Here is a 12143-nt window from a genome sequence, read left to right on the forward strand (position 1 = left end):
GAGAGGACTTTACTTTTCAATTGCCTACCTAGTCCAAAGTAGCATTTATTGGCAAGATTGATTCTTCGCTGGATTTGTTGCTAGCGTTGATGCTGGTTTCCAAATAAACGAAGTATTTTACTATTTCGAAATTATGGCTGCCAACAGTAGCGTGGTTGCCAAGGCGCGTATGCGCTGACTCTTTGCTCGATGACAGCAGGTACTTCGTTTTGTCCTCATTCACCATATATTGTACAAACACATCCCAGGATTACCCAGGTCCACGTTTTGATCTCAAGACCCTAGCTAGAACGGTATAAATAGTATCCTATGTCCGTTCCCTGGTTCTAACCTCTCTACCAATTTTCAGCCAAATCGGTTCATCCGTTCTTGAGTTATGCGTAGTGTAACTAACACCACTTTCTTTTATATATATAGATATCTTTTATATCATGTAGTCGACCATGTAACGTTTGTTGTCGACTTTAAATAAAAAAATAAAAACACTTACAAGGTATAGCCGTTATATCTTCTATTCGAGCATGACTTATATTTGAAGTGTTTCCGCAGTTTAATAACTAAAAATAAATAAATTTAAGAAAAAACTTAAATATATTTTAGAAACGGGTTTAACTTGTAGGTAGGTCAGGGACGATCTTTACTTAGCCCACGGGCGGATATTTTGTATGCTCTCACACAGATTAGTTCACATGTACAAAGCAAAAACACTATCTGCACTGTGAGGTGCGAAGGTGTACTTGCCGATCAGTTGACTAGCGACCATTGCAAACTTTAGCAAGTAGCGCAACTAACAGCTGATCGCTCAAAATTAGCACACACACACAAACATTCCTAGTGGCCATATCACGAAAATCTTTAAGGAAATTCAAGTTACATTTTCAAACAGACATAAACTGTGATCATTTTGGAGTATACGCGATAATTGTACTTTTGAAGTACTGCTCCCAAAGTAGTCTAAATAAAAAAAATTTTGTTATATTGGATATTTGAGTTATTTATTCGACAGTTCAGAGATTCGAACGTTAACAGAAGGTGTGTGATTATCAGGAATTGCGCAAAATTCGTTACAAGAGTAAACAATGCTAGCGACTGCTGACAGTGAAGCACGGTTTTTTGTATGCGCTTAAATTTCTCACTCTTTTTGCTTTTTTTTTAGGTGAACAAGTGAAGTATTTCGAGTGGAAACAAATTGTTCTAGGTGGCATTGGCAAATGTCTAGTTATTTCGATAGGATAGGTTACAAATTTTAAATTTTTAAATCGATTTAAGAAATATTTTTGCCTAAAAGAAGCATTGTTGAATTTTTAGGAAAGGTTGAGGTCGTAATATGTTTTCTCAAATTAGTAGAAAAAATTACTAAGTACTAAGAATAGTGATAATAATAACAGGGACCGAATTATAATACGTGTTCAAAAATATCGGGAGAGGTGTCAAACGACGTGTATTGAGCCGAATAAGGCGGAAAAGAAAAGTGTTAACCCCGGCCGGACATACTTGCATTTGAAGTTGGCAATTTTCATGTGGTTGTTGTAATATTGTTTTACAAAGGGAGAAAAATTGTATACAAATTAATTTGCCGGGGTTTAAATTTGATCCCAAAGGCGTTCTGCGCATATACTATGGATCCCACACCCGCTTTTGGAGGTATCTAGAGTCATCTTTCGGTTTTTCGTTAATATCTCTTGAACTACTCAAATTTTTTTTCGCTGCCTTCGGATTATTAATACTGAGGTCAAGATGACTCTCTTGACACTTCTCCCGATATTTTTGGACTCGTATTAGCACTCTACTCCTGTTGTAAATTATTGCCGAAATAAGTGGTAGCTCTATCAAAAAATTTAAAAGCTTGCACCTAAAGCATAAAGTTCTACAATTCACAATAAAAAGGGTTGAAATATAGAATTTTGCAATTTTTTTCATAGTTATACATTTTTTAAAAACCAAAGTATTGTTCATCAAAAAAATTTTAGTTATCCAAGCAAAAATTGTTTTAGGTGACACGCTTTAAAGCATTGTCGCTATTATAATACGAGTATAATAGTGCATTCTTATATTTTATTTCAAACTAACTACGTAATTTATAAAGGCGAGTAGAGAAATGCGAGTTTTTTTGGGTGTGTCGCTTAAGACTCTTATTTATTAACAGAAGCGCAAAATGTTGTTGTATGTGCTCGAGCATCACCGATATATTTAGGTGTCTTTATCATGTATGCACCGATATACAAACGAATACCCTGCAAACATTTTGGGATTACGTGTTTCATTTTTTTCATGTTGGAATACTCTAACAATACTCCTTTGCAATGCGTTCGCGGGCCACCATCAGCCGATCATTGCTCGTGTTTTAACGACCGTGATCACAACACGATGACGATCGAACAGAGTTGCCAAAAGTAAAATATTGCATACAAATAACTGACAATAAAATTTTACTATGTCAACTCTGATAAAATGCAACGGCGCCACTGGTTTTATATATACATACTATTGCTTAGATAAATATTCAAAGAGGAATTGTGTCGGAAAGAATTATCGGAGTGAATTTAATTTAAAAGACAAAGAATTTTATTGGTGAAAAATAAAATAACTATAACCAAATATATAAAGGTAAAATATGGAATACAGCGCACGTCACAAAAGACCTATTCAGAAAATGGAGATGGAAAAGTTTGCGCGTAGATTGGAAAATGTACAGAATGCGACGCTCCAAATTATGCCGCGGGATCAGAAGTTATGGAATTATATATTTAATATTTTATAAATTTATACTACGAATATTCTTATGTTATTTAGCAATTGCGTGAATAAAGAAACTAATATGATTTTTTTTTATAAATTTTATGTTTTATTTTGGGTGGCTTCTTCTCTAGCGATGAGATTAAAAGTACTCTTCCGGTAGCTACTCCAAGGAGTAATGCTTTGAGAGTACTTTCTTAAGTAATCTCCTGTAGGTACTCCATTAGGTAATCCATCGAGGGTGGTTTAACGAGTACTCTTTTGCTAGTATTCCAAGGAGTAATGTTTTGAGAGCAGTTTCGCAAGTAATCTCTTGTCGGTACTCCATGGAGTAATATTTGTTCCGCAGATACTCCATCGAGTAGTTTTTCTGGAGTACTTTGGCATATGATCCTCTGTGGGTGCTCCATGGAGTACTACAGTGAAAATACTTTGGAAAGAACTCTCACGTATGTACTCTAAGGAATACTAACAAACAAAGCGAGAGTGGGATCACCTATTCCTCTCCTGGGTCATCGCAATGTTATTTGGAGCAAATTTTTTGTATGAATACAGATTAGTTTTGGAGCAGTCCTATACCCCTAAAAGAGTATTCCTTACACTATTTATGGAGTACTCGCGTTTATTGAAGTGTAGTTTTATTGCTAATTATCGGAAATTTCTCTTTTGGTGTTGCGCATTCCATTTGCACGCGGCTAGTCTTTTGGCATTTCCTTTAAATGTTTTTCTAAAAAATTTTTTTATTCACTAAAAAATTAAAAATAAAGCACTTAATAAATATTTCAAATAAAAATCGAATATTAACTATTAAAGCGCAAAAAAGGAGCAATTCTAAAAGAAATATTGAGGATTAAAGAAAATTATGAAACGAAAAAAGACAACTCAAGGCAAATTGCCCGTCCGAGTTCCAGAGACAAAAGTATTCGTGTGTAAACAGCGATTTTTTGTTTTTTCTCTTAATGCCGGTGCTCAGTTTCGATATTATTAACTCTTGTTTTGTAGTCCTCCAGCTCTTTTTGGATTTTGGATACCAACCAATACCAGTTTATCTCTGATATGTCAGAACACTTTTTGTAGCCGCCCTGGACCTCGGGTAGTAAAAAAATGTTAGTTGAGACTTCCGTTATTTTATCACCATTATCGCAGAGAGCACGTCCTAAATTTGTTTTTATACCTTTCATGAACATGAAATGGTATATTAACTTTGGTCCGATGTTTGTAACATTGAGAAATATAGAAGATAGACTCACCACTAAGTATACCGAATTGATCAGGGCGACGAACTGAGTTGATATAGCCATGTCCGTCTGTCTGTTTGAACGCAAAGTAGTCCCTCAAATTTTAGATGTCTCAATGAAATTTGGCACAAGGATGTATTTTTGTATTATATTAGACATTTGTCGGATCCGGTAGGATCGGACCACTATAACATATATCTCCCATACAACCGATTGTTCAGATAAGATGATTTTGGTCATTCCTGCCGCAATTTAGTAAAAGTATAAACGTGAAACTCGGTGATATATATTCTAATATATCATAGAAGATATCCTGAAAAAATCACTTTGATCGGAGCTATATATAGTTATATCCCATACAACCGATCGTTCAGATAGAAAGACTTTTGGCCATTTCTCCCTTAATTTGAAAAGTAGAAATGTGAAACTCGGTGATATATATTTTAATATATCATAGAAGATTTTTTGAAAAAATCACTTTGATCGGAGCTATATATAGTACATATCCCATACAACCGATCGTTCAGATAGAAAGATTTTTGGCAATTTCTCCCTTAATTTCCAATATAAAAACGTTAAACTTGGTGATATTTTTTCTAATATATCATAGAAGATTTCATGAAAAAACCATTTCGATCGGAGCTATATATAATATATATCCGATACAACCGATCGTTCAGATAGAAGGATTTTTAGCCATTTCTCCCTTAATTTCCAATATAAAAACGTTAAACTTGGTGATATTTATTCTAATATATCATAAAAGATTTCCTGAAAAAATCACTTTGATCTGAGCTATATGTATATATACCTATCCCATAGAACCGATCGTTCAGATAGAAACATTTTTGGCCATTTCTCCCTTAGTTTCCAATATAAAAACGTGAACCTTGGTGATATATATTCTAATATATCATAGAAGATTTCCTGCAAAAATTATTTTGATCGGAGCTATATATAATATATATCCCGTATAACCGATCGTTCAGATAAGGGGTTTTTTGCCATTTTGTATTTTATATTTATCTTAAAAATCGTTTAGGTATGTATATATTTTCACTATATATTTGTTATCTTATACATCCGATTATTTGGAGATTGCGAACGGGATAAGATTATTGTTCAGCCCCATTCATGAAAGGTATGAAATCTTCAGCACAGCTGAAGACAGCCCCGTCCTTACTTGTTTTAATTTGCTTTAGTTTTAGTGGAAGAAACACTCCTGGGTTTTCGTAATAAAGTCGATCTCCATTACGCAGTCTTCGAAATTGATCTAGAAGTAGGCACGGGAATAGGGGACCCACCTTCCTATCCCCAATTTGATCCTCTAAAATACCACCAACCCACACATAAATATTATCTGGATGTCCATAAATTTCTTTAAGTTTCTTACGTACTCCTTCGTTCTTAATATCCACATGTAGGTCTTCGAATGTGAGTGCAGGTGTGAGACTGCAAAATTGTCTATAAACCTTGTATCCTGGAAGTCCATGATCTCGTCCTCGCTGAATATTAAGAGCGGCTAGATCTAAAGCGACAGCAAGGGCGGTTTGAAATAGTTTCTCAGTTAGTTCAAGGTTAAGGTTTTGATAGGGAGTTTTTCATTTAGCGGCAACTGAGAACATTCCACGCATAAGTGGATTTATTCCTCCTTCATATGCAAGCCTCCATGGAGCAAAAAATGCTTTGTGTAAGGGAAGATGGCCCTGCGGTATAGGCTGAAACGTGGAATTAAGCCGGTGTAATACTGGTTGATTATGGAATGACCAAAACGCAATGCCGCCGTATCAAATACATTTACAATTGAAGGATTTATGCTAGGGATCATATCCCCGATAATCGCCCAACGTTAGCATACCACTTTCTCCAACAATCAACGGTAGCCAATGCTTGTAAGTGATATGTTGCATTTGAGCACCAATTATTTTTCTTGACTCGTGATATATAGTATCGCCATCCCAATGTGGATTTATATCACGTAATTTTGTGGCGACACGATTGTGCTCCCGCATCCAAATGGTGTGCATGGCCAACAAACCCCTGTTGTAAATTATTGCCGAAATAAGTGGTAGCTCTATCAAAAATTTAAAAGCTTGCGCTTAAAGTATAAAGTTCTACAATTCATAATAAAAAGGGTTGAAATATAGAATTTTGCAATTTTTTTTTTAGTTATAATTTTTTTAAAAACCAAAGTATTGTTTATCAAACAAGGTACATATTTTAGTAATCCAAGCAAAATTGTTTTAGTTGACACGCTTTAAAGTATTGTCGCTATTATAATACGAGTATAATAGTGCATTCTAATATTTTATTTCAAACTAAGTACGTAATTTATAAAGGCAAGTAGAGAAATGCGAGTTTTTTTTGGGTGTGTCGCTGAAGTCTCTTATTTATTAACACAAGCGCAAAATGTTGTTGTATGTGCTTGAGCATCACTGATATATTTAGGTGTCTTTATCATGTATGCACCGATACAAATTTTTGGATTACGTGTTCCATTTTTTCATGTTGGAGTACTTTAACAATACTCCTTTGCAATGCGTTTACGGGCCACCATCAGACGATCATTGCTCGTGTTTTAACGACCGTGATCACGACACGATGACGATCGAACAGAGTTGCCAAAAGTAAAATATTGCATACAAATAACTGATAAAAAATTTTACTATGGCAACTCTGATAAAATGCAACGGCGCAACTGGTTTTATGTATACATACTATAGTAGGCGCCTTCTATTCTAAGCGAGCACGAAAAGAACTCTCGCTTATTCATCGAATTACATTCAAAGCAACAAAACTAACTCGGTTATTTTATCCAGTCCTCGCGAAGTCGGCTAATCAATAACCGAGTTGAGAGGTAGTGTTGAAAATTGAAAAAATTGGTCTATTGTGAATGAGGTTTAAAATACACCAAGGAAATTTTTTGACATTTAGAACTATCGCAGCCAACTTCACTCAAAAAGCGCAAAACAAAACAAAACAAAAATTGTAAAAATATTTCATTTTACAATTAAATAAAACGCAAAGTAGTCATTTCTTTGGTGGAGGAACATTTTTTTTGGAACAAAATGGAGGAAAATCATAGGTATTTAAGTTATGAAGATTTAAATGGTAATATATTACGCATTTTGCCCTCAGTTGTAGTTGTTGTGTAGTTAAATTAGCGGCATCCATATTTCAAGATGCGGCGTGAGTTTGCAAATGATCTTTTAGATAGGATTTGTAATCACAATGCATATTGTGCCCTTCCATCCATCCATAGTTACCACGTTCGTCCACGGCACAGTGTCAAATTCTGTCCGGCAGTTAAATTGTGTTCATTCCGTAGCAGTTATAAGCGCAGTATTTTGGCTGGCCTGCAGCATTTTCCAGTGTGTGTTTTTTAAGTCAGGCGCTGAGACTGGTGACGTGAGGGCCATGAGCGGCCGGCCAAATGGTTTGTAAGTTGATAGTAGCGTTTCTTTGTTCTTCCCCCAGGTGCTGCCGGCAAGTGACTTGAGGATCTTGTTGCGGTGTTGTACTTTAGAGACAATTTCGGAGGCCTTGAAGGTAAGAGTGTTGTCGAATGGTACAACGCCATACGTGAACGTCAAATATTTGCGTCATCTGTTGCTTTCACGTCGTAAACAGCGTGGCCGTCGACTTGGCCGGTAAACAGTACCAGATTGTGCGAGGAGACGGAACCAGAATGACGGGAGATTTTGGAAACTAATTCGCCTATATTGGGGGCACTCCCTCAAGTCATTATTGTGATGTCGTCGGCATAGGAAATTATGGTAACTCCTTTTGGTGGGGAAGGCAGCTTTGATATGTAGAAATTAAACAAGTGGGGAAAATACCACCCTGCGATATCCCCTGTTTAACCGACGCTTTTCGACCACTAGGATAATTTGTGGCCGATCTTTTTAGATGGGGGGGGGGGGGGGGGGGAGAACCTTCTATTTCTTCGAGTAGTGTTCCCTGGTTGAATGTTTCAATACCTTTTGCCATGTAAAGTGCCATGATCCCTGTCCTATGATGAGTTTTTTGCTGGTTCAGTTCGTGTTTATGGCGTTTAGCGCGGTGATAGTGCTGTCCATTTTGCGGAAGCTATGTCTAATCGAAATTCGTCGTAAAATGAGGGAGCATAACGGTTTCTAAAGTCTTCGCTACTGTCGAAAGCTGTGGTGGTACCGCTACTAAAGTTTGGTAAACCAACTAACGATGGAGAGTCATATCGCCCGATCTCTTATAGCTAGTAGTCAAGAAGCTACACTGCTCCCCTTTTTCACTGCAAACCTGGAACTTGCCAAACATCAGCATGTCTTTCGGAAAATTTTAGAAACAACATGTGGACAACTTCAAGGGCCCGTTTGTACAATGCATTACCAGGCTCGGTGATACCCCTGCTGGACAGATTTCAAAAATGTTGTTCAGCTGTGCTGCGACTTAGCTGTTCACTTTTCCTCAGCAAATGTTACTAATAATTATTAAAAAAATATTACCCTTTATCTTTATTTAGGTCTGAGGATAAAAAACGCAGAAGATGGTCCCGTGAAGAAACAACGGGATTCCTGAGATGCTATCTGGCTCGAAAAGCAGAATTCGAGCACCCCAAAAAGAAGAGAGTGGCCTACGCCAATGTTTTGGAAGACATGGTGTCATTGGGTATCTCGGTATGTTATGAAAATATATGTAATACTTCTATTTTTAAAATTTAAAGTATATATTTCCTCCTCTTAGGACTCAGACAGAACTCCGGTGTGTTTGGAGTCAAAGATTAGAACACTCCTTCAGGCTTATAAGGCGGCGCGGGACAACAATCGCAGCACAGGTGCAAGTCCATGTTTTGCTCCGTATATGGAGCTCATGGATGAAATTTTTGGAAATACACCCATTATTAAAAACGACCATACAGTTTGCGTGGGTCTCAGGCCATTCGAGAAGGTGTCGGTAGATATCTCATCGCCAACTCAACTACCATCATCAGCGGTTTCTCCACTTCCATCAACATCGACAGTAGAATTACCGGCTGCGCCACATTCATCGTTATCTCCTTCTCCTTCCTGCTCGAATTCCTTTTCATTTTCTTCACATTATAATTCTTCATCTGATTCAGTCGGACGCAAAAAACGTACTGCTCGCGAAATATACTATGAAAAAAAAAATTGAACTAAAAAAAGCAGAAGTGGAAGACAAGAAAAGGGCTAGAAGCGAAGCCATACATCAGTTCAAAGAAATTTTAAAAGAAAAGTTTGAAAGGGAATTTGAGCTGGAAAAACGAAAAGTTGCCCTGTTAGAAAAATTGGGGGGCAAATAACAATGGCGAGTACTACATATTGCAAGTAAAATATACAGATATGTAAGTTAAAGTAATCTAAATTGGACTGTAGCACACTGTTGAAGTAGTGGAAGTAATGAAAATTTTTACATGACCACATAAGGCGCTCTACTTGATTTCGAATAGTTTATAAACTCATTAATACACAAATTTTCAAACCATCTCGAAATGTTTTCTGTATTGGTTCAAACACAAAACGTGTTCTAATATGTCGGTCGCTATTGTCGTGTACTTATAAATTTTATTCGAAAACGCCATATCTCAGAATTTGTTTCATATGAAAATGTATTGCATTCGCGCTCAGATAAGGTTTTTCGAAACAAATTCTGAGCGTTTTTAAAACAAATTCTCTGATATGTTTTTAATAAAATTTATAAGTAGTAGTAGTTCAAACCATTTATGAAATAAGACGTTTTTTTTAATTTTCTGATACCATGTTTACACGACAATAGCGACCGACGTATTAGAACACGTTTTGTGTTTGAACCAATACAGAAAACATTTCGAGATGGTTTGAAAATTTGTGTATTAATGAGTTTATAAACTATTCGAAATCAAGTAGAGCGCCTTATGTGGTCATGTAAACATTTTCAGTACTTCCACTACTTCAACAGTGTGCTACAGTCCAATTTAGATTACTTCAACTTACACATCTTTATATTTTACTTGCGAGCCAAACATATGTTTAATTATTAGAGTAATATCGATTAAGTTTTTTGGACTTTATGGAATTTGTTGGACTGAATATCTTTTTATTAAGCTTAGTTTTACTTTCAAAAAATTTGAGTCAAATTTTTAATACTTGTGATGAGCATAAAACTGTGAAGAGAAAAATTGCAGTGTCAATTTTCAACAAATTTCGTCACTTAAATACTTTTTTTTTATTTCCGATATTTCAAGAAAAAGCTTCTATGAACTTTGCAAATCCTTCTCAAAAACGTTTTCAAAAATTTGAGAAAATGTTACCTAAATTTGAACTTTTTATTTGGGGTTCTTAAAACTTTTTTGAGCCCAGTCAATTTTAGTAGAACAAAGTACAATTTTTATTTCGCATTGATTTTTGAGTATTTTTTACCGAAAAGTCTTTCAGATTTTCTTTCATAAAAAACTGTTTCACAAATTGAATAGAAGAAAATCTCAAACACCATCAAAAATCAACGAGAATTTTTGGAGACCTATAGCATGCATGTCCTTTGTTATACTAAAATTGATTTTGCTACAAACTCCAAAAATGCATAGAACCATAAATAAGAAGTTCAAAATTTCGGTAAATTTTTACCTTTTCGAAAAAGCTTTAGATGTTGTTTTTCATAGCTTCAGTTAAAAAAAAAATCATGGAAGTTTTTTCGTGAAGTATCGGAAATAAAAGAAGGATTTAAGTGACGAAATTTATTAAGAATTGAGACTGCTATTTTTCTGTTCGCAGGTGTAAGTTCCTTATTAAAATGTTTGATGTTTATTAATCTTAAAAACGTGTGCATAAAACACTACCTTTCCTTTTAAATTGATTTATATGTTAGGAAATTGAAGTACAAATTAATTTTAATTTCTACTAGAAGTATGATATGTTTAAACGGTTGTTTTTTTTATGAAATTGGTGGTTTTAAAAAAATTTTAAACAGATAGAATCTGTAAATTGCCTTATATTTTATGAAATTGAAGAACGAATTAATTTAAAAAATTACTAAATGTATGAAATGTTTATGCTGTTATGTTGTTATGAAAGAAAGTGAATAAAATGAGTGAAAAGTTGCCTTAAAGTTTTTGTATTTTTTTTTGTTTAAAAACACATTTTATTTAGCTTTTTTGGTGAATCAGGTGAAACAATATAAAAGTATTTTTAATAACAGCGCATAACCATACAGATGAGCCGTTTTTTTGTAGAGTGTCAGAAGTACATTTTTCTATGTATTATTTAGATTGATTATTAACTACCGGTAAAGGTAGGTTACTCTATGTAGAGTTCAGTCTGGATTATAAACATGTTCAATTTTACGATTATTTTATTATCAACTGGACTCATATGTCAGTATTATTATTAACAAAAAAACTAAAAAAGAAATTTCATATTTTTGCCAATGGTTTAGTTAAATTTTTTCGAATACGGTTTTAAGAATGCTTGCTTGAATGCAAATAACTGTGGCTTACCAAAATTGCAATAAGTTCAATGATTTTTTACTTGTGCCAATTTCAATAAACGGTTCAAATATTGTATCCACATTAGAGATATGCGCCGCCGATAAACGCCGCCGCCGTGGTGGACAGTCGAACTAGTATGAAAACTGAAGCTACGCGGTCATCCATAATGAGCTCTTATATCATACACCAAGAGCTTCTAGGACAGTGACGTCGACGAAGGTATGAGTTCGGATTCGCAGTCCTATAGCATCCGTGCTGTCATATGGTGTGAGGGTCTGGAGGTGTGGTAGCGACTGGTGGTCGGGATTGCTACTGTTCGCATATCGGGAATTGTAGCTCCTAAAAACAGCCGAAAAATCTGGAAGCTACATGTGCCACTAGAGGCATGAGTATTAAAAGACCATTAATAGCAACCGTAAGTCGCCTTTGTGCGTGACCACTAAGGAGCTACCCCGAGATATACCGACAACAGTGTGACCATTTTTTTCAGCAGACGCTGCACTTCCAAAGACCGGGGTTATGTTCGAAGCCTCTCTGGAGTAAGTGAACGAGGGGCAATCCCTCCGTAAGGAGCTACTCCGTAAACCTCTAATCCACATATACTTACGTAGTTGCTAACTAATTTTAATCTCTTATTTAAATAATTATATGGGACTGCATTTATTACAGTTTATATAATGTTATTTAATTTTATTTTCTGCTTATCATTT

The 12143-nt window shown here is 35.4% G+C and overlaps 1 protein-coding gene across 1 annotated transcript; it reads left to right on the top strand.

The window, feature by feature from the left end:
- Positions 1 to 6955: 6955 nt before the first annotated feature.
- LOC137253945 (uncharacterized) lies at positions 6956 to 9320 on the top strand. The gene is made up of 3 exons (XM_067791550.1): positions 6956 to 7059; positions 8476 to 8629; positions 8697 to 9320. Exons 1-3 carry the CDS (start codon positions 7043 to 7045, stop codon positions 9123 to 9125), a joined length of 600 nt encoding a protein of 199 aa, XP_067647651.1. The 5' UTR covers positions 6956 to 7042; the 3' UTR covers positions 9126 to 9320.
- The last annotated feature ends 2823 nt before the right edge of the window (positions 9321 to 12143 follow it).

The sequence above is a fragment of the Eurosta solidaginis genome, chromosome 5 (assembly GCF_040869045.1).
Source record: "Eurosta solidaginis isolate ZX-2024a chromosome 5, ASM4086904v1, whole genome shotgun sequence".
NCBI lineage: Eukaryota > Metazoa > Arthropoda > Insecta > Diptera > Tephritidae > Eurosta > Eurosta solidaginis.

Excerpts from the sequence above, each read along its gene's own strand:
- LOC137253945 (XM_067791550.1), top strand. Across the intron at positions 8,630-8,696 it reads TGGTGTCATTGGGTATCTCG|GACTCAGACAGAACTCCGGT; the intron begins GTATGTTATGAA and ends TCCTCCTCTTAG.